Source organism: Dunckerocampus dactyliophorus, chromosome 17 (genome assembly GCF_027744805.1).
Source record: "Dunckerocampus dactyliophorus isolate RoL2022-P2 chromosome 17, RoL_Ddac_1.1, whole genome shotgun sequence".
NCBI lineage: Eukaryota > Metazoa > Chordata > Actinopteri > Syngnathiformes > Syngnathidae > Dunckerocampus > Dunckerocampus dactyliophorus.
The window spans coordinates 1537054-1562313 of record NC_072835.1 but is presented as its reverse complement, the minus strand read 5'-3'; the positions used below and the strand labels follow the sequence as shown (position 1 = coordinate 1562313).

The window sequence follows — 25260 nt, the reverse complement described above, 5'->3', positions numbered from 1 at the left end:
AACATCTGTGTCAGCCTCTCCGATAAGACGCAGTACGCGTGGACGGGACGGCAAAAGAGGAGCCTGACCCAACCAAATAACAGCAACAACAACAACAATAGAGTCACCACGGCAACAGCGTGACTCATTCCAATGCTCATTCCTTAGCTAATGCTAACGCTGTCACACAGTGCAGGAGCTTTGTATACCTGCACAATGTTCTCTCTTCTGCTCAGGAGATCATTCCCCAGCAGTGAACTGACTGACAATGCTGACTTCTTATGCACAAACATTCCTCAGCAGAACCAATCCAAACACCCCACACCGCAAGGATGTTTGCCTACCATGCACCAAAAATGGAAAAATAATACCATCTAAATGATGGTCTTTAAAAAAAAAAAAAACACTGTAATTTTCCTCATAAAGTACATTTAGTGAAATGTGATACAGCAGCAAAGGTTAGCTGACTAATGGGACATGTTTTTCACTCTAAGATCTCATGAATTGCCATCTAGTGATCTAGTTAGGTGTGCTAAAGACTTTTATTGCCTTTTGTTTGTTGCTTTTGCACAAACTACGTAACAGTTGTGCACAAAACTAGGAAGTTAGGCACATTAGCCACGTGTTTTTTTCCCCAACTTTTTTCTGCATTCTTAACTCCTCTGTAAATAGTGCGTGATCTTAATGATGGTCTCCAGTATACTGACTGCCATGCTGGTGAAAGACGTGATAGTAGGTGGCCTCAGCAGTGCAGTTTCCCATCTTAGAAGACAATGGAGTCGTACCCGTCGTTGCGCGCCTTCTTGGCCCCACCGGCGTGGAGCGTCAGGGCCCGTTCTTCCTGACTCAGCCCTGCCTTCAAAGACAGCTGCAGGTGCTCGGCCGACGTCAGCGCCGTCCTGACGGCGCCGGCGGCCTCCGAGCGTAAAGACAACAAGTTCACGTCCATGCAGCCGTCCGTCCAGGAGACCAAGATCTTCTGGCTGGAGGAGGGTGTTCCTTCTGGAGCCCCGAGAGAGTACATCCAGACAAAGTAAGTTGAGCTTCTGCCGCTGCTTGAGGCTGTGTGCGCTGCTGCTCTCCCGGCTTTGTTTGCACTGTGTGTGCTTCCAAACTGTCACAAGGGTGAAGAAACACTCACTGCTCCCTTCCTCTTTATTTGCTAAATGAAGTCACAAGATCCTGTCAGCTTGTCATTCTGCTGCCTTGCTTCTTCTTCTGCAGGCGGTCCATGACTCACAAACGTGATTCCTTGCGACTTCTGCCCTATGACTCCGCCTCCTGCCGGTCTCTGATCACTCACACCCCTCCAGAGGTAAACATGAGGGCCTTATCTGCTGCCGAGGCTGAACACTGAGCTACTTTTCATCACCTGGGCTGCACCACAAGGACCCAATCATCGAAAGAATGTCAGGAAGCACCCGGGAACATGAATGCAGTGTTTGTGTTTGAAACCTCTCATGATGTTGTGCTGAGGAGGCTCGGAGATTTTAGACATTTATTCATTAGCTACCGCCAGGCCAAACAACACTGGCATTAACAACTGTGGCTGTAGGCAACCTCCTGATGTGTTTTTTTTATTTTATTCATTCATTCTTTGCTCCTTATTGCTATTACAACATTGGTTCTGATGCTGCTGTGTTACCACTTGCCACTTCCTCATGCACTCCAAATCTTTATTAAAGTTACAAAAAAAGCTGTTATATATACACACACAGTCATCCCTCGCTATATCGCGGATTTTCAGAAGTTTTTCGTGGTCTATTATTCATCAAAACATAAGTCATATATAGTATTCTGGCCACTAGGCGGCGGTAATGTAACATGGATGAGACATCCATCCTTATTACATTACCCTACCTTGCACTCCATGTAGCCAGCCATGGATGCTGAGTGAAAAAAGGTCCTCCTCCCATTCCGTGTGGAAGTGGTAAGTTCGTGGCTTCTTACTTTGTCCTCCTTCTCCACTCTGTTTGAAACCATTTTAAAAGAAATACATTCGAGGCAAACTGGTTAGTTCGCTAGCTTGCTATCTAGCAGCCATCTAGAGCTAGAGTAGCATAATAGTTGCGCAATTCAGTGTAAACAATGAATAAGAGGCGTGTAAAGGTGACTATAGGGGTGTTATTTCATGTTTACAGGGCTCTAATAATGCTACAAACGTACTTAGAGTGTAATAAACAGGTTTTCTATGGTCTACCTACTAACTACAGTATATTTATTCATCACAGTCGGGTCTGGAACCAATTAACCACTATAAACCAGGGACGACTGAAGTGAGTTTTCACATAACAAAAATATCTATAGCTTTAGGCAGTGGTCCCCAACCCCCGGGCATTTGGGTCATTTGGTACCGGGCCGCAAAGAAAGAAGAAATAATTTCTATGATTTAAAAAAAATGTTTTATTTTGAAAAGTGGCCGGATTCTCTCTGTTACATCTGTCTCACTTGACGCATGTACATTGTGGGTGTGCTAACTTTATCTCATGCCGCACAGATAGACTACTACTGTATTTGTACCTCATATTTGATGTAAATGCTGATACTTTGTGGGAATGCATGAAGGTAAGTTTGGATGACTTATTGAGTGCTAATGTGCACATTTGTCTCAAGGTAATTCATGCTAGCACTGCCTTTTAGCACACACGTCAAACAGCCATGTCATCATCTCTCTGGAAAAACTCCAGGCGTGAACTGGTGGATGGTGGGTCGGCATTCATTTTGTGCTTTTAGTTTGCTGTTATTCATGTCTCAGTTTTACACAATACATAAAAAATATGATAAATATGATAAATATGATAAATTAGATCGCTATAATGTACGACCCCCCCCCCCGGAGATTTGCAAGCCGGTCCGTGGGTCAAAAAACGTTGGGGACCTCTGGCTTTAGGTCCATAAACACCCCATTTATGGCAGTCATGAATAAAATAATATACACCCATCAATATAAACATTAAACCTTTCCATTCATATGGATTTCATGTCATTTTCTTAGTTCAACTGCATGAACTTCAGTAAAGACGATAAAAAGTCCATTGCCCTCTAGCGGCAGAAAGGTGACGTGACAACAGATTGCTGTGAACGTAGTGAAAGCAAAGCAAACACATCACTAAACAAATCACACTCAAATCTTTGGCTAAATCCTGTTTATCTAGTTTAGTTGCAGTAATAATTAATAACAACACGAAAACAGTGAAATTGATCCGAAATGAAATCCGGCAAACGCATAATTTAGCTAATCTTTGCACGCCTTATTGCACAGTTCTTGACATGGATACATCACAACATATAATAGCAAGCCCTAGATACCGTGCTGTGTATAGCAACCGGAGTATGCGCTATGATCTTCCATACTCCATGTCATGACAACAGTGCTTTGCTTGTCTGAAGTTAGGTGAGTGTTTTGGCGTAAGACGGGTAGTTTGTTGTTTGATAGCATCATGTATACAGAAACTGTCATTCATAAGTGTCATGCTATTAGGAAGCACAACAACATTGTGTGAACGCACGTTACGATTGAGTTAGCCAGCATAAGAGTTCATAACTATGAAATGAAAAATCGTCTCGACTTTACACATTTGACACAAGTTGAGCGGCTAACTGTTGCTGGCTAGATTGATGGGCTTGCACCGCTGGCTGCTAAAACGCCTGTCAACGTGGCGCACACGTTTCTAGCACTGCACACAAAGTTTCATGTGAAATGTTAACTTACTTTTTGAAGTCAGCGCTGAAAAGCCCGAAGGCTGCCCCGGTGGTGGAGGAGGCGGTGGCAGCCGGGGTGCTCTCCTGGCCAGCCTCCACGGCAGCCTCCGCTCCTCCTTGGTCGTTGTACAAAGCATTCGTCGACATGTTCCGCTTTTAAACAATTCCTACCCAAAAGCGAAGCGGTTTGACTTCACTCGCAAATCCACGAAATGCCAACTATATGTTCCGGTTAATTCGATGTGGCTTCTGCCGTGAAAACTGCTGCAGGGGGAAACTTCTCTGAGATTTTCGTCCAACTTATTTTAACTCTCAGTACCGGAAGTGAGAGCTGGAGTTGGTGTCACATGACAGAGGGTTGCACTATCGACATAGCTCGTGCCTGACTAGAAGCAGTGAGCCTGTGGTTTCCAGAATTACTCGCCATCTTGTAATTGTATTTCTATGATGACAGGTTAGAAGACGGCATTATACAAACATGTGACACCTTTTTGAGTAGTTCTTCAGATAGCCTTACAGCCAGAGGTTTACTCAAATTTGGCCTTATATACCAATTTGAACTACAACAAATAAGGTTCCTTAGATTTTTTTTTTTAAATCAAAGCGACACTGAACAAAGATACTTGATACGTGGGTACCATCCGACAGCTGCTGCTCTTTATATACAGTAAGTAATGAAAGAGGTTTATTATAAGCGTTCAACTTGTTTCAATGACTTTGCTGCTAAATATGGGTGTGTTTATTACCTGCATGCACTTATGAATATGCACTCACTTTAAATGTTAGTTAATATATAGAATTGTTTTGAGATTGTTTATTTCAGAAGTGCTTATATTTTACGATATTATCCTGCACTAGCTTTTTAACGATTGTACCTTGTCTTTATATGTGGTTTCTTGTATTTCACTTTATTGTATTTTTTGTACCTGGTATTTATATGTACTCTCTTGTATTTGCATTGCACTTTATTGTATTTTTGTATTGTATTTTATGATGTGAGGACTGCAGATGGAAATTAGCTCTGAGCTAAATCTGGTGCAGACATCTTTTTAATGAAACTGCACACTGTCCTTAATAAACAAAAAAAAACAACAACAGAAAAAAAGAGTATACTGATATTGTCAACATAGACAAGCGTAAAGATCTCTGATTCCAGTACATACCGTTTAAGGTGGCTTTCATTTTTACAAATATAATTTTTAATAGTAGACCCAACACAGAACAAGTTAGTTAATTCTTGTAGAATAACCGAGAAAGCATTTCAGAATAAAATGTAACATTGAAAGTTTGACGAAATGTACCACTTCCGCATTTGTCCAGATTATATTACACTCACAGAGTGTCGAGTGGCGGTTAGTCTCTCGTAGGTAGTGTCTCTGAAGACAGTGTTACACGGTTAGCGCTGGACTTTTCCTAAATGTGTCACCGTTTGTAGTGTGCCGGGAAGGATTTTGTTTATTTACGCAGTGTGTCGTAAATTACATATATAATCCGATCCAGGTAGCACAATGTCGGCATACGACAGGAACCCCTTCGCGGACCCGGAACTCAACCATCCGTTTCAGGTAAGGCTTGGAAGCTAACAATAACATATCTGATGCTAAAATAGCCACATTAGCATTGCTACCACTTGCACTATCCAAACAGCGTTGCTGCTTTGACGCCCACGTCCTGTTTGCAGCTGTGATAAAAAAGCTGCTTGAAGACAAAAGAAGAGGCAGGAACTCACAGTTTACTCGTTTACTCAGGCTTGGACAACATTATTGTGTGAGTTTATTGTGTCTTTCAATGACACACCATGAATATTTTTATGTTAGATAGACCTTGATCCGTCATTTATGCTGTAAATCCGTCCTTCCTACTGCAGACTAGCGAACAAGATGTTATTCTGATTAAATTATGGCTTCATTAAATAAGGGTGATGCTTGAATATCGCTTAAGATAGTAATGTTGGCCATAAAAACTCTTTCAAACATTTGTAAATGACAACTGATGATTTATGTGTAGATAGACACCTCCCAGGACTTATTGTACCATTAACTTACCTGAAGACGTCACAGCTTTCAAACAAAGCGTGAAAAGAAGTTAACCACTGGTAATTGTAGAAACAACAATAAGACGAGTTGAAAGTGAAAGCTGCATGATTCAGCCAAAAAAAGAAAAGTCTTTAATGGATGCAATGACATTCGGCGTGCCTCGTCGGCCGGGGCAGTGGAGCCAACTCGCCCTGGCCGACGACGTGTTGGCTGTCATGCTGACGACGGTGCAGCCTGAGTCCTCGAGTAAAATGGTGTTTTGTGCATGATGAAGCTCGTTAAGTAAAAACAACAAAATGAGATCGCATGTTGGTGCATTTTGTTTGCGCATCGCACAAGATGACATTTCAGCGAACATCAGACGATGTTCCTGAGTGTTATGCTTTTTATTTGGCAGAATCTTTTTTACAAAAATAGCCTCTTAATGAGCATGGCAACGTCTGGTCAAAAAAAACATGGGTGTGAATGAACAGCTGCGGCTGTAGGCAACTTACTGATGTTGCTTTTTTTTTATTACCTCCACAAAATGGCATTACCGTTATTACAACATTGGTTCTGTTGCTGCAGTGCCGTACAATATACTTCATGTGGTCAAAGAGGGGATTTCCTTTCCACTTTCTCATGCACTCCAAACCATTATTGGAGTTAAAAAGTATACATAGTTATGAGTTTTTACATTATTCTGTTTGTTTTATTATTTTAAATAAACGTTCTCGTGTTGGTGGCCTGGTTTCCACATGCGTGCCACGTAAATTATTCACACCCTCCTCGCTTTAACACACTGACACGGTGAACGCGAGCCCTCCAGGCCCGCCGTGGCATGTGCCCGAGGAGGAGCGGTGCTCGCGTGGCATATGCTAGCATGGCGGTGCCATGTGCAAGCGAGCCCCCCCCCACCTCGGGCGCATGCCACACAAAGTGCCCACCCCGTCAACTGGCTCTCGGCCCACTTTCTCCACAAACGAGGCCAGCGAGTCCCCATGACAATATTGGAAGGATGGAAGGATGAATGCTGCTGCAGTACGGAAAGATTAAAGTTTCACAGCGAGGCAGTGTGAATTATGTAGGAGGCCGGTCTGGTGACAAGCTGCAGCCTGCGTGCATGCATGAATGCGTGTGCGTGCGTGCGTGCGTGTGTGTGTAATAGAGTGAGGGGGTATCAACAGGGAAGAGAGGAATGCTCCCCGGCATCACTTGGGAGCAAAGTGGTGCACTGACGGCTGATGCTAGGCTAGTGTGCATCAAGCTGGGAGATGGGAAGCAAGGTAGCGTAGCATGAGGACGTGTTGCATTTGTTGCTTCCATTCACTGTCTTGGACTTCTCTTAAAACAGGCTGTGTGCCACACACGCGTTCATGGACACCTTTCAATTCCAGACGACACGGGGACCCAGCCTGGCGGACTCATAAAGTCCTCTTTCCACTTTGTTGCAGGATTCGTCGGTGACACAAGCAAGACAGACGGCTGCGGCGACGGCAGCGTTAGACGAGTACAATCCCTTCACCGACTCCAAAACGGTGAGTTTTTTTTTCTTTTTGGCATTCCGGTTGCTAATCTTAAATCTTAAAAGTTATGGCTACACAATCTGATGGCGTCCACTACGAGAGCTGTGGAAAAGAAATCCGACAAGTTCACAAGACTAAACGAGGTTGTAGACCACCTCACACCCCACTGGGCATCTTCTGGTTTTAAAGTCAAACAATGCAAGTTTATTTTCAAATCAATAATTCTGGTATAAGTAATGATAATAAATAATATGATATAATAATGATGATATAGACATACAGTATATAGTTAGAAAGTATATACGTAGAGATGGTTGCCACTACGACCACTTGATTTTTTTTTTTTTTTTTTTTTTTTTTTTTTGCAAATCTTGACTTTTTGAAGAGATGCGTTGGTGACAGTGTCACACGTTTGCCCGTTTAGACAACAATGGCGGCCAAGCCCGGCGTTCCCACGCAGCCCGCCATCATGAAGCCCACAGAGGAGCCTCCGCTCTACTCGCAGCCTCGGACACAGGTAGCACACCACCACCATCTTTCACCTGCGATGCATGTTGGGCTCACACGAACTCTGACCTCCGCAGGGCGCTCCGGAACCGCCACCGCCGCCGACAGGGGGCGCCGGCGAGCTGCTGAGGAGGCAGGAGGAGCTGGAGAGGAAGGCTGCAGAACTGGACCGACGAGAGCGAGAGATGCAGTCGCTCTCTGCCTCTGGAGGTCTGCCTGTATCTATGTCTACACGTCCATATTTCTATCTGTTTCACTTCTATGTGGATATGGACAGTCAGCGTGCCTTTTTTACTCTTGCAAATAAATTCATCTATTTCTATCTGTCTATCTATCTATGTGTGCGTGCGTGCGATGCAGGCAGGAAAAAGAACTGGCCCCCGCTGCCAGACAAGTTCCCGGTGGGTCCGTGTTTCTACCAGGACATCACGGTGGACATTCCGGTGGAGTACCAGAAGACGGTGAAGATCATGTACTACCTGTGGATGTGTGCGTGCTTTTCCAACTTCATGACAACTAGCAGACGTACCGTAGCAGCAGCAGCAGCCACAGGCACCATGTGACTGACGCATGGTGGGATCACACGGTGCGGCCGTGCGGGCCAGTCATGTGTTCTGCTGGCCGCGTCACATGACAGAGTTGAAACAGCAAGTTCATGTCACATTTCACAGCGCGGCGATGTCGAAGCGATGTGTTAGGCACAGCAGATGAGTAGTGTGTCACAAAAGGTCCTGGAAGGTACATACCAAAGTGTCTTTGTCCTCCAGTCCACACGGGGACGCTGCTGGCCAACCTGGTGGGCTGCCTGGCCTGGTTCTGCGTGGACTCGTCACGCGGCATGGACTTTGGCATGGCCATCCTCTGGTTCCTGCTCTTCACACCTTGCTCCTTTGTGTGCTGGTACCGGCCCGTCTACGGAGCCTTCAGGTGGGTGACGCTCATCCGAGCGTCCTTCCCTTCGTGCGTCGCTCATTTTCTTTCCTTCTTCTCTTTGGCCACAGGAGTGACAGCTCCTTCAGCTTTTTTATTTTCTTCTTCGTCTACGTCTGCCAGGTGGGCGTCTACGTTGTCCAAACCGTGGGCTTCACCGGGTGGGGCGCATGGTAGGAACCCTTTTAGAAGACGCGTATGCTCGCCGCTCGCAACATGAAACACAAACATGCTCGTAGAAGACGCCGTTCTGCACGCGCTGCACTACTTTGTCATGATGTCCATAATACAGTATGTCTCTCTGGGGGTCGTTCACATCCAATCATGTCTTTTGATAGACGCCACACCTCTCCAGTTCATGAACATTCTGTCCTATCGTGATTGACTTTTACACGGGAAAAAAGTTCCACATTGTATCACTCTTGAATCATTATTAGGTATTTTATCAGAGGAAAATACCATCACATATTCAACAAATATCATAATATACAGTATATCAGCATCATCATCATAATATACAGTATATTATTTTTGTTGTTGGCTATTTATTTGGTTGCCTGTTTATAACTACTTATTCATTATTAAAATAAATAAATATAGATATAGATATAGATATAGATATAGATATAGATATATAGATAGTCAGTACCAGGACAGAAATGCAGCTAATTAAATAAAATAGATTTGTTTCATTATATTCAGAATTACATTGCTACATTTTTCAGACTTAAAAAAAATTGCTATATTTTTAGGATAGTTTAAAAACACTTAATTACAAAATAAAATATATATTTTGTTAGAGTAAAATGCATTTCTTTAACATTTTATGGTTTTTAAAAGGTACAAAATATTATTTTTGTGTTTTCTTGCTAAATGTATTTTATTGAATATTTGTTAGTCTAATTAGAAAATAAAAATGTTTAAATGATTTTGTTTAAAACATTTCAAAAAAACATGTATGAATATTTGTATCATACTTAAATAATTATTAAATATAGCACATACTTGTATAATTCAAATAAAATGTTCCCATGTTTAATGTGGCATAGACATGCATGTATGGAAACAAAATACAAGTGTATTTTATTATATATATATATATATTTTTTTTTAAGTACAAAATATTACATTTTAAATATTTTCACTGTTTTTTTTCATTTTGTTACAAAATTTATTTTCTTGAATATTTAAATCTTTAATTATAAATTAAAAATGTTTGTAATAAAAAAAATGAAATAATTAGAAAAAATATAATAAACTAAATCAAATGTTTAACATGGCCATCGACATGCATGTTGGAAATAAAATACAAATGTATTTTATTAGATATATACTGTATATTATATATTTTTTAAAATGTACAAAATATTAGATTTGAAATATTTTTGCTTTTTTTAACGTTTCTAATTTTATTGAATATTTGTTAAACATTTAATTTAAAATAAAAAATGCTTAATTGATTTTGTTTACTTAAAAATATATCAAATAATTGTGTAATTAAAATCTTGTTTGGAAATAAAATAGTATGGTATATCATTATGTATATTTTGTTTAAGTAGAAAATATTAGATTTTAAATATTTGAAATACCGTTTGTTTTTTACATTTTGTTACTGAAATTTATTGTTATAAAAATCGATTTCAATAATTAGAAAAAAAACGATACAAACGCATTTTTATCGTGTCGTCATACCGCAGTTCTCATGTTGGTGCCTGGTACTCTCTGCATCTGAGTAGAAACGAGGGGAAAGGACTAAGTTAGTGCAGCGTAGTCGCGCCTAAGCGAGAGCAAACAAGGGCGGCGCCGCTCGTCTCTCGTCAGCGTTTGTCGCTTATCTGCCATCCTTTGACTTTTTTTGTCCACGTTCTGCCGTCCTACCAGCGGGTGGATCTCTGCTCTGGTCGTCCTCAACACTAACGTGGCGATCGGCGCCCTGATGATCCTCATCGCCGCCCTCTTCACCTCGCTGGTGGTCATGTCGCTCATCATGTTCAAAAAGGTACGAGTCGAATCCGCCTTGCCACGCCCGTGTCTTCTTTGAAACCTCCGCCCCTCCCCCGCCAGGTCCACGCCATGTACCGCACCACCGGCGCCAGCTTCCAGAAGGCCCAGCAGGAGTTCGCCACGGAGGTGATGTCCAACAAGACGGTGCAGACGGCCGCCGCCAGCGCCACCTCCAGGGCGGCCCAGGGAGCCTTCAGGGAGCAGATCTGAGCGCTTCTTCTCCTGACGCCGCAACCCGAGCGAGGGAATCAAACAGGCGACCACGCCGCCAACGTGTCGTTCAACTAACTGATTGTGTGTGTGTGTGTGTGTGTGTGTGTGTGTGTGTGTGTGTGTGTGTGTGTGTGTGTGTGTGTGTGTGTGTGTGACTGCCTGCCTCATCTTTCCACTTGCATTTCTAATCACTACTTCCCTTATTTAACATTAGAAAATGACACCAATTGTCCGCTAAGAAACTGTATATGTACCTCTGCTGCCCCCGGCGGTGCGGTGGTGTATTACACTAACTGAATGCTGTGCGTTCTGTTATGAACATCATTTAACGTTCATAGATTTATTTTTAAAGAAAGTTCGAAATGGTTGTCTAAACCCTGAAAATAAAATAATTTAAATGACAGGATTTTAAAAAATAGCATTTGATGTCATTTATACTTGATCATTTCTCATTCGAATCGAATCAAAGTGAAGCTGTTCAAGTGTCCTTTAAAGCCACATGTTCCCAGCCGGAAACTTTTATAATTAATCAAATGTATAATTATTTACTAGTATTATAATATTAAAAAACAAATAATGATTATTTTGAATAATAATAATAATAATAATAATAAAAGGGTATTTGTTTGGTCCTCCGGCCCTTATTTCCTTCCGGTGCAGCCACGCAAGCCTGCACTTTACAGTAGAAACCTTCTTTCTGGCTGCACCTTCACCTCACTTTGCCTCAGGATGCTCTCTCTGTCTTATTAAGTCGGAAAAACTCTAGAAAGTGGGACTAAAAGAAGGAAGACGACACGGTCAGTGAGTTGGATTCCCTGCTGGAAACGTGAGCCAATGTCTTCAATAGGCGTGCACCGTGATCATCAGGGAATTATGACGGCGTAGCGATAAATCCGATAACATGAAAAAATACCTCCAGTAACCCATCACGAATGGCCCAATGAGTCGAGATTACCCATACTGTGCAGGTGAGCAAATCAAGCGCTCCTTTTTCCTCCTGCCTGTGACGTTAACGTGCTGTCGTGACGCCCCCTCGGCTCACTCGGAAACAAACATCAGGCACACAAAAAGTGTCATGGCATGCAAAAAGTTTGCCAGAGACCTCCGTGGCATCACAGCGGCCGCTCGGAGCGTGTGCCCGAATACAGTGCACCTTGCTGGGCCACAGCAGGTGGCTCCTCCCCATCTATACTCTGGTTCTCCTGATAGTAGTGATGTCATGATATTTCAACAGGTACACTTGGTCACATCCTCGTTTGTTCCAGTCCTTCTTACCTCCACGTGTGCACACACGACACTTACATCTACATTTAAAAAAGTTATTGGTATCAGGAAAAAAAAGATATGGTGAATCTCTAGTCTAAAAGTATCCAGCGAGGGCTTTTAGCATGTAATGTAATAATGTGCAAATGTGCAAAAAGCACTGCATTGAGTCCAAATAGTAGAAATACTGGCAATGAAAATGTGAAAAAACACGTAAAATAAATATACATGATATACAGGTATTCTTTGACTGGAATGTTTTGTCCTCTGTTTGTTGGAAATGAAGAGTTTCTGTTTTTTTGGCTTCATTTGCACGATGGACTGATGTGAGCGGTGTATATCTGTTCTTGTATTAAGAGTAAAAAAAAAGTTCTTATCCACACTTTTTGATTTTTCTTCTATTGAAAACAGCAAAAAAAAAGTCAGTATGATTAGAATTCGAAGCTAATTCCACGATGGGTACTAATAATAAATGCATTGCCATATAGTCTGAAGTGATATCTAAAGTATATTAAGACATCATTTGTATTTCTAATACTGGTTTAATTGACTGTGATCGGCTCCTAAGCAGCAGCATACAGTACAGTATAACCAACCAGGGTGAACTAGCGGCGGTCAGCCACTAGAGGGCACCATTTGTATACTTAACGTGTGAGTGTATCTTTGTTTCCTGTTTTTTTTTTAGCTGTGAGCGGCCTCTAAATACCAGCAAGCTTGTTCGTAATGCAATATGACCAAGGTGCACTAGCAATAGTTGGCCACTAGAGAGCAGCATTTACACAATGTGTGACGCCGTCGAAGCCCAACGTCAACACTTACTGTAGTGTGTACATTGCACACAGTAAATATTGTACCCAGATAAATGTTGAACCGACCATGATAACTGAAATGTTGCAAAAATAGACGTTAGTGTTCAATCTACATTTTAAAAGTCTTGGATCTTTTGCTAACCACTAAAACTTAATAGATGCCATCATGGACCAAAAGTCCATTTTAAAGACACGTAGGCATGCGCACACAGGCACAAACTCAAATGACGTGACTAGGCAGAACAAAAGTCCAACATGTTAAACAGATGTTAAACGGGGCTCTCTGGCTAACTCACAAAACTACGTTGTGCTAATCCAGACATTTATAGAGTGACAATAGGGTCGACCAATCACACGCTAGCAAAAAAAAAAATCGGCTGAACCAATCGATGAGCTGGTGATCGGTCTTCAAGGAGACGGGCTTCAGTTTGAGCGGCCGTTTTCCGCTTGGTCCTACTGCTTGTCAGGTTTCCTTTTACGATAAAAACTACAGGGGAAAAAAAATTCCTTTTGAAAAACCTGCATGGGACATGACCCAACTGGGGTGTCCGAAATGCGGCCCAGGGGTTTTCTGCAGCCCACAGCTTGTTTTTTTAGGCCCACAGTAAACCAAAAAACTAACCAAAAATGTGAAAAATAGAGCAAAAAGGCAAAATGTAAAGAGAAGAAGCTAAACTAAATTGATATGAAGGTTCATTTGTTTCTTTATTACCAAAGTTTTTTTTTAAAGACACTCAATGTATTTAACTGAATTTTTGGCCTTTTAATTTTGCGGGGTTTTTTTTATATGGTTTTATGCAGAAAATTTCAATAAATTTAAATTGTAAGCAAAATGTGTTTTGAAATTCACTATATTAAAATACAGAGTTTAAAAATTCAGTGTGCTAAACAAGTGTTTTAAAATTCACTTTATTAAAAATTAAGGAAAAAAAATGTATTTATATTTAATGCTTCCAGGAAATTAAATTCAATTTATTGATTGTGTCTCAGAGCCTGGAATAAATAATAATAAAACTGGAATAGCATGTGTGAGTTTTGAAACATCAAATGGATTTGCACTGAATTTTTTTTTATCTGATAAACTGAATTTTTATTAACAAAATTTTAAAACAACATATTTTCACTAATTGATTTTTTTAACACAAGTATTTTTCTTATTAAATTTTATTCACTGTAGGGTTTTTTTTTTTAGCATAATTTGATGTAAAAAAAAATTCATAAAATTGAAACACAAATTCAGTTACATAAATTCAAGAGTCTTAAAATAAATCTTTGGTAATAAAGGAAAAAATGAACGTTCAAGGACCAAAGTGAGTGTCCTACTTTGTCTCCTCCCTCCTTCCCGTCGGATAAGAAACCAAACAGAACCTCCTGGTTTCCCTTCTGGTCTTTTATTCTTGCACACACGGACCAACAGCAAACACACGTCATCACGTCTTTGTGCACTGACCTCATGTTGGCAACACAGCAGGTCGCTAGGCAACAAGAGAAACGTCCTTCATAGGGCAGAAAAACAAGTCCTTCTTGGAATGCTGATGCTGACCCAAGCCCCCCGCCCCTGATACGGAGGGGGGGTTTAGTGGTGGTTGCCATGGCGACACATCCTCTCTCATGATGCTCGACCTGCTTGGATGCGGTTCGACTGAAGAGTCCTCTCAGGCAATACATTACAAGGGTCTCACACACACACACACACACACACACGCACACACATTACATTCTGGAAGCTCCATTTGTCCACTCTTGAGGTGAGTAGTTTTATTTTGGCGGAGTGGTGGTTCCCTCGGTGAAGACACGAAAGCCGGCAATCATCACAGCTACTGTATGTACAAAAGTCAGGATCCTCTCAAGGTGGCCCCCCGGTGGCAGGAGGCCGGCAATGACAAGGCTCCGCTAGCTTCCTCCCGCCCGGCGTCTTTAGTGGTCAGCAACGTTGGCGTCGGAGCTTCACAGGAGGCAAATGAGGCTCTTGCCCTCCTCGATCTCCTCCTGCACCTTATCGCTGGACGTGGCGATCTCGGCCTGCGCGGAGAAGACGGCGCACACGAAGGTGAGCACCGTGCCGCCCATGGCCGTGTAGAAGGCCCAGCCCATGGAGCACAGGCCCGCCCGGTATGGGGCGGCGTCCAGGCCGCAGTAAAGCTGGACTTTGTCTGAACCCCAGCCGGCGGGGTACAGCATCAGGCCCAGGATCAGGAAGAGACCTGCGGCGAGGACAAAGACCCGTTAGCTTAACATTGCATCAACAACTATGGAAGGAAATGAGTAAAATGGCTAAAATGCTCACAGTTAGCATGCTAGCACCTAGCAAGATAGCACACAGTATCGAAAGTGCTCACATAAAGGTTTTACATCATTGTGCCATTTCAAATGAGTAAAAAGGCTGAAATTGCAACATGCTAACTTTTAGCCAGCTAGCGCCTAGCACCGAAAGTGCTAACAAATCATCTATGTTGATTTTAGAACATGTCACATAAAGTACGTGCCATTTCAAATTAGTAAAATGACTGAAATGCTAACAGTTATCATGATAACACCTAGCAAGGTAGCACACACTGCCAAAAGTGCTATCATCGATGCTGATTTTACACCATGCCATGTAGGTAGGGCCTATGTGCTATTTCAAATGAGTAAGTTAGCCTTCTAGCACCAAATATAATGCTATCATCTACGTTCACCATTTCAAATTACTACAATGGCTGAAATGGTAACATGCTAACAGTTAGCATGCTAGTGCCTAGCAAGATAACAAATAATACAGGAAGTGCTAACTATCATCTATGTTGATTTTACGTCACATCACGTAGGTACGTGCCATTTCAAATGACTAGGATGCTAACATGCTAATAGTTCACATGCTATTTCCTAGCAAGAGAGGAGGAAGAGGAGGAGGAGCTGGAAGCTTGTGGACAACATCAGGAAAAAGGTAGCCGAGGGGTTTTCCCGCAGGGACGGCGGTGAGGTCGGCCAGCGAGCGGGTGAAAGGGTTACTTCCTGTGTAAACGTGACCCACTTCCTCGGCTAACACTGACGCACACACGCACACACACATGGCCGACCTTTATGGTGGCACCGTGCAACCACTTATGGACGAGTCGTCGCTAAGTCTCTACAGCAAGACGTCACCAAGACGTTCCTGCGTGATGGCGGCCATGTTTTCCCACCAATCTGGCTCAAATGTTACACGTGCACGTGCGTCGGCCCCCTAAAGGCGTCTGCTGAGTTTGGCAGTGATTCAGCTCGACGCCATTGCGGTAGAGCTGTGTGAGAAGTTTCAAGTCAACGTGACTTACGGTGTTTGATAATTGTGAGGAAAAGAACAGCACAGGTGACACAGCGGGGGGCGCATGTTTTGGCACGTTTTCACCCTCCCGTGTGTGGCGGTTTGGGAGTAGAAGAGTTCCACAGCGTGGGGGGGGGTTTCCTGTCACTGTCTGTTACAAAGCCAGCATTTGAAGAAGTGGTGAGCTTTCCCAGCAAGCAGCTCGACCAATCCAGGACCATCCAGGACCATCCAGGCCCATCCAGGCCCATCCAGGACAATCCAGGCCCATCCAGGCCCATCCAGGCCCATCCAGGACCATCCAGGCCCATCCAGGCCCATCCAGGACCATCCAGGACCATCCAGGCCCATCCAGGCCCATCCAGGCCCATCCAGGACCATCCAGGACCATCCAGGCCCATCCAGGACCATCCAGGACAATCCAGGACCATCCAGGCCCATCCAGGCCCATCCAGGCCCATCCAGGACCATCCAGGACCATCCAGGCCCATCCAGGCCCATCCAGGACCATCCAGGCCCATCCAGGACCATCCAGGACCATCCAGGCCCATCCAGGCCCATCCAGGCCCATCCAGGACCATCCAGGACCATCCAGGCCCATCCAGGACCATCCAGGACCTGCCGTGTCTTTGTTGTCTCGTGAAGGCCTCGTGTCCAACAAGGAAATGAAAAGTAGGTCAGAAATTCTTTCCACATGTTGCTGCTCTCCATCTGACGTCCAGGCTGACTTACGCTGATGGATTGAAGGTATGGCTTTAATAGGCCAGGCCCCCACCCACCACACACACACACACACACACACACACACACACACACACAACCTAACCTAATCTGCACTCGGCCCTTCAGGCTTCAATATTCCCTCCTGCCGTGTCTGGTCTGTGTCCTCGTCTAAAGTGTCCATCCTGAAGCAGCGTCCTTCCAGACTAGACGAGCCTCCTTTCCTGGGAAGAACCCCCCCAGGATGCACAGCACAGACCCCCACAGGAAATACTGTCCAGACCACAGAGATTAGTAGGACAGGTGCTCAATCCTCATCAACCCTTCGCTCGTGAACCCGATGGTCACTTTCTGACAGTCTCGTGTGGTTAGCATGTTGGCCTAGCGGTTAGCATGTTGGCCACACAGTCAGGAGATCTGGAGGATCTGGGTTCAGATCTCTACGGGACATCTGCGGCGTATGGTGCACCTCGGCCCCCGTCCCAAAGTCAGCTGGGAAAGGCTCCACATACCCCTTCTACTATATTTAAGAAAAGAGGCTTCACTACACATCTTAAAACAAAGCTCTGCCACCTGTGGGATCTGTACGTTTGATGGTTGAGTTTTTCTTCAGCCAATACGCTAACCTAGCAAGTCGCTGTCTAAATGCGAGTGTAGTGTTAGCACTTTAGCGCCCATGTGTGATATACAGCATCTATGGTCAACAGTGGCTAAAGCAGGCGCTAGCGCTCAACGGCGTGCTCGGAGTTCCTTGTGGCGCCGCCCGTTTTAAAGATAGCAACGTTTGTTCTCCCTGATGACCTCGCGGTTCATCCTTTGGAATCACATGACTCGTCACAACAGCGTTGAGCGGTCAAAGGTGCTAACATTGAATGACTCACGCGGTGAGGAGATCTTCTGGTGAGCAATAAAATCATTCGGGGCGTTTTTTTTTGTTTGCTTCCTGGTCCAGAAGGCTCAGACGTGTGGGAAAGGACGTGTGTGTTCTGGCCGTCCCGCGAGGCGATCCATATCGGGTCCTCCGAGGACGTTAAAAGTGTGTCACGAGCGCGGGTGACATCATCTGGACTCGGCGCCCCCGGGCTCCCCCGCTTCCAAGATGCGATCATCTCTGGCAGCCTCGTCTGAGGTCAGATCGCTTCCCCCACACATCTGGCGTCTGGATCCTGAGTCGCCGCTAGCCCGAGCTCGGCGGCGCTCGTGGAAACACTGATGAAGAAGAAGAAGCGGAGAGGAGTGGGACATCACCCCGACAGATCATGTCTCGGTGCGAGTTTACGTTCTCTGAAAGCGCTCACGGCGAATATGAGAAGCGGCCTCAGGATGGTACCGTGCACATGCTAACCACCGCTACGTGCCAGCACCGTAGCGAACATGGAAGGCAGCAGGCCTCCGCCAAGGCAGACAAGCAACGTCGCAGCTTCACAAGTCTTTGAAGGGATGATTCCACTGAAAACAAATTCACTAAACAAATGGCCCCCCTTCTGGTGAAAAATCATGCTCCATTTTCCATGACGGTAACATCGGGCTGACAGTATTCTACTGGGGGACACGGGTCAGGAGGTAGACTGCTCACCTTCCCCAACCCGGTGGCACCTTCTGGAATGGGCCCACTTCTTGAACCATTTCTCCATTCAGTCCGCATTTCTACTTTCCAACATCTCAAACTCAGCCAAAAGCAGGTGACCGAATGAAACGGTGCCCCCTGCTGGTGGACAATCATGCTCCACTCCGCTCGTGTTTCAGGGTGACACGGCCCAGGAGGCAGACCGGTTGCTGGTTCAATCCCCGGGCCTCGTGCAAGCCTTCAACATACTTCAACATTTCCAGGATGTTTAAATGCTATGGTTTGACATTTCAACGCCCGCCGTTTGTTTTGTCCGCCATCTACTCCCGCATCCCTCAAACGCTTCAACCTGGTGCTTGCTGGTCCGATCCTCGGTGTCAACACACCTCCAGGATATTTCTACATTTGCATTCAGCTCCTGAAATGTCTCCATCTCGTTGGTCTTACCTGCGATGCCTTGCAGCAGGCCGCACACGTTGAAGATGCTCTTCTTCATGATGCTCTGGAAGCACATGGTGAACACGGAGATGAAGGCCACGGCGCACAGCAGCAGGATGCCCGTCGCCAGGAAGATGGACGTGGCCTGCCAGAACCCGCTGGCGATCTCCCCGAAGTGGACGGCGTAGGGCCCGCACAGCACGCCGCGCTGCAGGTGGGGCAGCTTGATGCAGCGGCCGTAGATGCCCAGCGTGGGCCGGTAGGCCTCCCCGGCCGCCGTGGTCCCGTGGTGGCCGAAGACGGCGTCGGGCGTGCGCGGGTACCCCACCAGCCAGTCGGTGCTCATGAAGGCGATGAGCTCCCCGAAGGCGGCCACGATGCTCAGCAGAGTCCACAGCATGGAGCGGCAGGTGACGATCACATGGCACATGCTGGCGGCGGCTGGGGGGGGGAGGGGTCGTGCTCCGGTCCTGTCTTTAACTCCGCTTCGCCTCCCGCTCCAGGACTCCTCTTATCTTCCCTCCTCCGACTCGCCCTCCTCTCCTCTCGCAGCTCGGCTGTCCTTCGCACTCGTCTTCCGCCCGCCGCTCGCCGTCTACATCGTTTTAAAGCGGCGTTCCCCTGAGCCCGCCTGCTGGCGCCACGTCACGCACGGGACACGCCTACCAGATACAGAAAGGAATGCAGTGAGTGACTTGATTGCACGTGCACAATGTGGGCTAAAGTATTGGGACACGGCCTCCTACCCTTCCTTCAAGGCGTGTGCTTGCAGGTGGGGGGGTGGGGGGGGGGCTGTGTTCAGGGTTAAAGTTGAAAACAAAGTTGTCGTTCATTTGATGTACTTTTTGGCTTCTTACTTACTTGAATGCTTTGAAGGGGAAAAGCTCTGAAGTTGTTGTATTGTTGTCATGTTACTGTACTTTATTTCTTATTTATTTATACTTTATTTATTAGTATCATCATCATCATTATCATTATGATTATTGCTCTTATTGGTATAAATTCTTTTTGCATGTTTTTTGTGTGTCTTGTCTTGTGTGGATTGCTTATTTATTATTATTATTACATTTTATTTTATTATTACAATATTATTTTAATACTATTTTATTTTGTATTATTATTTATATATTATTATTTTATTATTTATTTTTGTATGTTTCGCTGCACATCTTAAAATGAAGCCTAAACTCGCCGTCAGTCAGCGGCAGACGTGGGAGTTGTACGTTTGATTCTTTCCTTTTTATATTAAATACGCTAGCCTAGCATGATGTTTCTGGCTGTCATGTTAGCACTTAGCTGTCCTAGCTAGTTGCTAACCTTTGTGTCCTCCTGTAGCAGTCATGAATGTTACGTTTAGTGATGGATGCCATGTGCTGTGCTACGCTGGACAAGTGCAGCGTTACATGGCGCGTCCCCGCAGGGCTTAGCACTTAGCACTTAGCACTTAGCGCTCCAGCGCTTTTCAACGCTGGATCTCCAGCACGCGACTGCAGACATCGTCTGGCCCCAAGACTGTAAAAGAGGAAGTACAAACATCGCACTTCCTGTCCTGTTTGGTGTGCAACGAGTAGATAAGCAGGTCCCAAGCTAGACGTGGAAACGGTAGAATCACGTAGAGCAGCAAAACATAGAAATTCATTCACTTGATTTTGTTTAATTTCTCATAATATTACAACTTTTAAAAAATACCATTTCTTCTTTCATATTCCAACACTGTGAATAAAAGGGAATTCTTTTCCTGGTAAGATGAAGAGTTTCTTCTTGTTAGAATACCACTTTCTCTCGCACATGAAATTACAGCTGTTTTCTCCATTTCGGCTGCTTTGTTTTACTTTTGTTCTCCAACTACTTCAACTTTCTTCTTGTCATTTTCTTTCCAGAATAATGTTTATTCCGCTTTATTCCAAAATGTTAGGACTTTCCTCCCTTGGGATTACAACTGTTTAAAAATCGATATTTTTGCTTTAATACTTGACCTCGATGCTACTAACATGAGTTTATTCTATAAAATGGCAGCTTGTTTTCCTTCATGTTTTGCCTTGTTTCTCCCACAATGACAGCTGATTTTCCCATTTCTGTTGTTGCTTTTTTCAATGTATTTTCCAGCCGTTTCTTTTCAGAATAAAGTGACCTTATTCCCATATTTTCATTTTATTCCCACAACATTACAACTTTTTCCACAGCCTGATTTGCCAAAAATGACCACTTTTTTATTCATTGTTTTGTTTCTCATATTACAACTTGAAAAAAGGCCTCTCTACTATTCCAACTCTATGCTGCTAAAACGATGATACTTTCCACAAATGACCTCATTCTTCTAAAATGAAAGTTCTTCTCCAAGCATTTTGTTCTCATTCTTGTCAAATCATTGATTTCTTTAGTTTTTGCTGTTTTCTTTATGAAATGATATTTTTACAATGTGCCACGGGCCAATAAAACAAACAGCAAAGGGCTGCAAATGGCCCCCAGCCTGCACTTTGGACACCCTTGCATTAAAGTGAGGTTATTCATGATTCTACCACTAGGGGCAGTAGGGCGCTGTGCCCTGATGCCAAGTGTCAGGTTTGCACCAGTCCTCATTGTTTTTATAGCCCCTTTGTGTGTGTGTGTGTGTGTGTGCGTGCGTGCATATAGGTGTGTGTGTGTGTGTGTGTGTGTGTGTGTGTGTGCATATAGGTGTGTGTGTGTGCGTGCGTGCGTGCATATAGGTGTGTGTGTGTGTGTGCGTGCGTGCATATAGGTGTGTGTGTGTGTGCGTGTGTGTGTGTGTGTGTGCGCGCGTGCGTGCGCGGCATGAGACTGTGTGCGCACGTCAAGGCCGTACACAAACTTTGATCTTTGTCATCCTGTTGAGCCTCTTGTGCTGGCGGCACCGCCGTGACATCACTGCACAGCCTCTGCAGCGCTGAGCGGAATTCAATCCTATGAATCACAAATGTCCTCGTTGCCTCGCGGGCCTTTTGATGACACAGAAGACGTTTTCGGGTCCAATGTGCAGGAAAAAGAGAAATGCAGGAAAGCGGTCAGTAGAAAAGACTAACTGGAAGCAGCTGGCCAGATAAGACGGCAGGTCTGAGATGGACACTTAACCTTTGACCTGGCTTTGCACGTCGGTCCGGCAGCGCCCCACCTGCTGCTCTTCATTTGCCTGAAGCTGAACCGAAACAGAACATCTGGTGCTACAAATGCTTTGCAATAGCATGCTAGCATATGTTGTAACATCCACAGAGTTTTAGCACAGAAATCGGCCGATACTGATCGGTGGCTGATACTGATCGGTGGCTGATACTGATCGGTGGCTGATACTGATCGGTGGCTGATACTGATCGGTGGCTGATACTGATCGGAGCATCCCTAGGCGATACATATGCTTTCACAGTTAAAGGTGGCCCCTCTAACAACTTTCGTGTGCAACGCTTCAGACTTAGCTTACATCAAGAAGATAGCTGGGATGCTAAATGATCAGCGCAGGAGCCAACAACTGCAACTCCCACTGGATCGGTTGTGAAGCGACCAGGATGAGAATCAGACTCCATGGTTCTTTCCCGGAAATGCAGGAGTGCTATCCCTGGTCAGGGATGAGGTCGGGGTCTTGTTCACGAATGAGGGAAGGATGGACCCAGAGGGACGGGTGATGCTGACTCCGCATCGGTCTGCTGTGCTGAGCTGAGCTGAAAGGCAAAGCTCTCCATTTAGCGGTGGGTCTTCATTCCTACCCTCACCAATGGTCATGAGCTTTGGGTCGTGACCGAAAGGCCAACATGGCGGGTACAAGCGGCTGAAATGTGTTTTCTCCGTAGGGCGGGGCTCTGCTCCCCCTTAGAGATAAGGTGAGAAGTACTGCCATAGAAGCGCTGCTCCTCCGCATTGGGAGGACCAGATGAGGTGGACGCCTCCCTGCAGAGGTCTTCAGGGAACGTCCGACCGGGGGAAGACCCAGGACATGTTGCAGAGACTATGGGATCTGCCAGGAGGAGCTGGACGAGTAAGGAAAGTCTGGGCTTCCCTGCTTAGGCTGCGGCCCCCGTGACCCGACCTCGGATAAGCAGTAGAAGATGGATGGATTGTAGGGATGTCTGATAATATCGGCCGGGCTGATATTGGCATAAAAACGTAAGATTGGTCAATATTGGTATGAGGTTTTAGAACAAATGGGCTCCTGTATGGGCTCCCGTATTTTCCAGCGTGTAAATGATGACCTCATCAAACCGCGTCTGAAGCGTGTACCACGAGTGGCTCCTAACAAGCGTGCTCGCTCATGACTAACTTTACGTCCGCGGGCTCTCCTTCGGATATTAAACTTGCCATTTGCAATGACTGCAAAGACAACCAAGACTTCTTCCTTCAATGCTTCCAATTCCCAGGGCCAAAGCTATCAATCGGAAAATCATGGCGTGTATCGCACTGGATAACCAGCCCCTTTCTGCCGAGTTCCTCGAGCCACGCCTTGCCGTGCCCGATCACACGTCTCTCTCGGATGTTAGCTTACGGTTGTAAATGTTGTTTGCAGCCTGGTGAAGAAGCTAACTGCTGATGCTGTATCCGTTAGCTTCACTTGCCACCACAGCAGATGAAATCGGAAGTTGATAGTTGGGCAGTATCGGCATATCAGACATCGGCAAAAAGCCCATATGGGACATCCCTATTGGATGGACGGGTCGCCAATAACAGAACAACAACAAGGCGGCGCTGCGCTGCACTTAGGACTTTCCCTTGCTGGGGGGAAGTCGTACCCAAATGAAACGTAGATATTTTGGAAGCCTTTCAAATATGACGCGTACCAAACAGGCTGCAGGTCGCCATCTTGGGCAGCAATCACGCAAAAATATTCCTTCAAGTTGGATGTTGTGTCTGGAGGTGGATTTAGGCCGCATGAAGAAACCAGACAGCGGAATATTCCACGCTCGCTTTCCATCCACTCAGGAGTTTATGGCCTCCACCCCTCCCGCAACAACAACACTAATCCCTTGCAACACACTTACAAGACACCCGCCATGCCGCCATGCCGCCATGCCGCCATGCTCCCCCTCAACGTGCCCAGCTTGAGGAGAGCATCTTTGCGATCCTCCCAGCTCACATTTCCCAAAGCCGCCAGCAGCCAAGTTTCAGTCCGGAGGGAAACGGCTCGCACGGAAAAAGAAACCCCAAAACAAAAAGGATCCAAATGGGAATAGCAAGAAGACAATGGAGGCCTTTTCGACATGTCAAGAAGAAAGATTGTTGTTTGCTGTGCGTCCTCTGTTGAAATGGGACATGGCGTTACTATGACGATGTTTGGCTTCACACCTTCTCCAGCGCTGAGGAAACAGCACGTCAGCGACGCTGCGTCATCACAGCTCCAGATGACGTCTCCAAAGTACGGTAAAGTAAGGCTTGTTGCTTTCAACCGGCGGGTGACTTTCATGCCGCCGGACCTCCCGTCGGCTGCCTGGAAAGCATGGAAACTCTGCGGGGCAACAATCATTTCATCTTACTGGTTGCCAAACGCCCAAAAGACCTTTAACGGGCACCGTCCCGACCAAGCAGAGGCCGTAAAAGAAAAACAAGATGAAGTCCACCGCCCCGCGTCCAAACCTACACTCAGCCTTTCTCTTATCGCAGCAGAGAGAAAAAAAAGAACACGCCGGGAACCGCATTAGCAACGCCGCCTGCCGCTGACAGGAAACGCTGTCGTCACGTCGCCACGGCGACTGTTTGGCGTGGCGTGGCGGTTTACGACGGGGTGGAAAACATTCCCCGCCCGCTGTGACCCACACGGATAGTTTACAGCACTCCTCTTGACCTCATGCAGAACCACAAAGATCCTCTATATGACACGAGTGCTTTAACACCTACAGCACAACAAAAGTGCCAGTCAAAGATCCTATATTTAACAGCAGCGCTCCGCTGTTTTTAGGGAGTATTTGTAAAAAACGCCAATCAAAGATCCTCTATGCAACAGGAGCACTCTGCTATTTTTTAGGACCAATTGTAAAAATGCTAGTCAGAGATCCTACATGACAGGACAGCTTTAAAGCACTAATTCAAAAAGAAAGAAATAAATAAGCTAGTCAAAGATCCTCAATATGACAGGAGCACTCCGCTGTTTTTAAGGACCTACTGCAAAAACACTAGTCAAAGATCATCTACTGTATCACACCAGCGTGGTGGGTGTGTGTGTGTGTGTGTATGTGTGTGTGTGTATGTGCGTGTGTATGTGTGTGTGTGTGTGTGTGTGTGTGTGTGCGTGTGAATGTGTGTGTGTGTGTGTGCGTGTGTGCGTGTGTATGTGTATGTGTGTGTATGTGTGTGTGCGTGTGTGTGT

The 25260-nt window shown here is 45.3% G+C and overlaps 3 protein-coding genes across 19 annotated transcripts in view; 1 reads left to right on the top strand and 2 right to left on the bottom strand.

The window, feature by feature from the left end:
• ap3b1a (adaptor related protein complex 3 subunit beta 1a) overlaps positions 1-4391 on the bottom strand; it is an 80091-nt gene extending 75700 nt beyond the window's left edge. For 2 of the 4 annotated variants that reach the window (XM_054756426.1, XM_054756427.1), the window contains exon 1: positions 765-1112. In XM_054756426.1, coding sequence (XP_054612401.1) covers positions 765-1003 — 239 coding nt within the window. In that variant the 5' untranslated portion in view covers positions 1004-1112. Of the gene's footprint in view, positions 1-764; positions 1113-3691 lie in introns of those variants that run through there. The other 2 variants (XM_054756428.1, XM_054756429.1) reach the window with 2 other exon arrangements.
• Positions 4126-13729, top strand: LOC129169742 (secretory carrier-associated membrane protein 1-like). Of its 5 annotated transcripts, none has more exons than XM_054756437.1 (9): positions 4126-4348; positions 7151-7234; positions 7647-7739; positions 7807-7939; positions 8090-8218; positions 8497-8656; positions 8731-8832; positions 10541-10658; positions 10724-13123. In XM_054756437.1, the coding sequence occupies exons 3-9, from the start codon at positions 7653-7655 to the stop codon at positions 10871-10873; spliced, it is 879 nt and encodes a 292-aa protein (XP_054612412.1). In that variant the 5' UTR covers positions 4126-4348; positions 7151-7234; positions 7647-7652; the 3' UTR covers positions 10874-13123. The 5 variants fall into 5 exon arrangements, with proteins under 5 accessions (XP_054612412.1, XP_054612410.1, XP_054612409.1 ...); XM_054756435.1 differs by lacking the exon at positions 4126-4348 and adding an exon at positions 4984-5246 and having other exon boundaries at positions 10724-13121; XM_054756434.1 differs by lacking the exon at positions 4126-4348 and adding an exon at positions 6729-6982 and having other exon boundaries at positions 8090-8190; positions 10724-13729.
• Positions 13730-14323: 594 nt separating this feature from the next.
• The window catches only part of lhfpl2a (LHFPL tetraspan subfamily member 2a), a 42466-nt gene continuing 31529 nt past the window's right edge, over positions 14324-25260 (bottom strand). For all 10 annotated transcript variants that reach the window (XM_054757161.1, XM_054757162.1, XM_054757157.1 and 7 more), the window contains 2 exons: positions 18966-19618; positions 14324-15152 (listed from right to left, as the gene is read on the bottom strand). In XM_054757161.1, the coding sequence (XP_054613136.1) occupies positions 14896-15152; positions 18966-19386 (678 nt within the window). In that variant the 5' untranslated portion in view covers positions 19387-19618 and the 3' untranslated portion in view covers positions 14324-14895. The remainder of the gene's footprint in view (positions 15153-18965; positions 19619-25260) is intronic.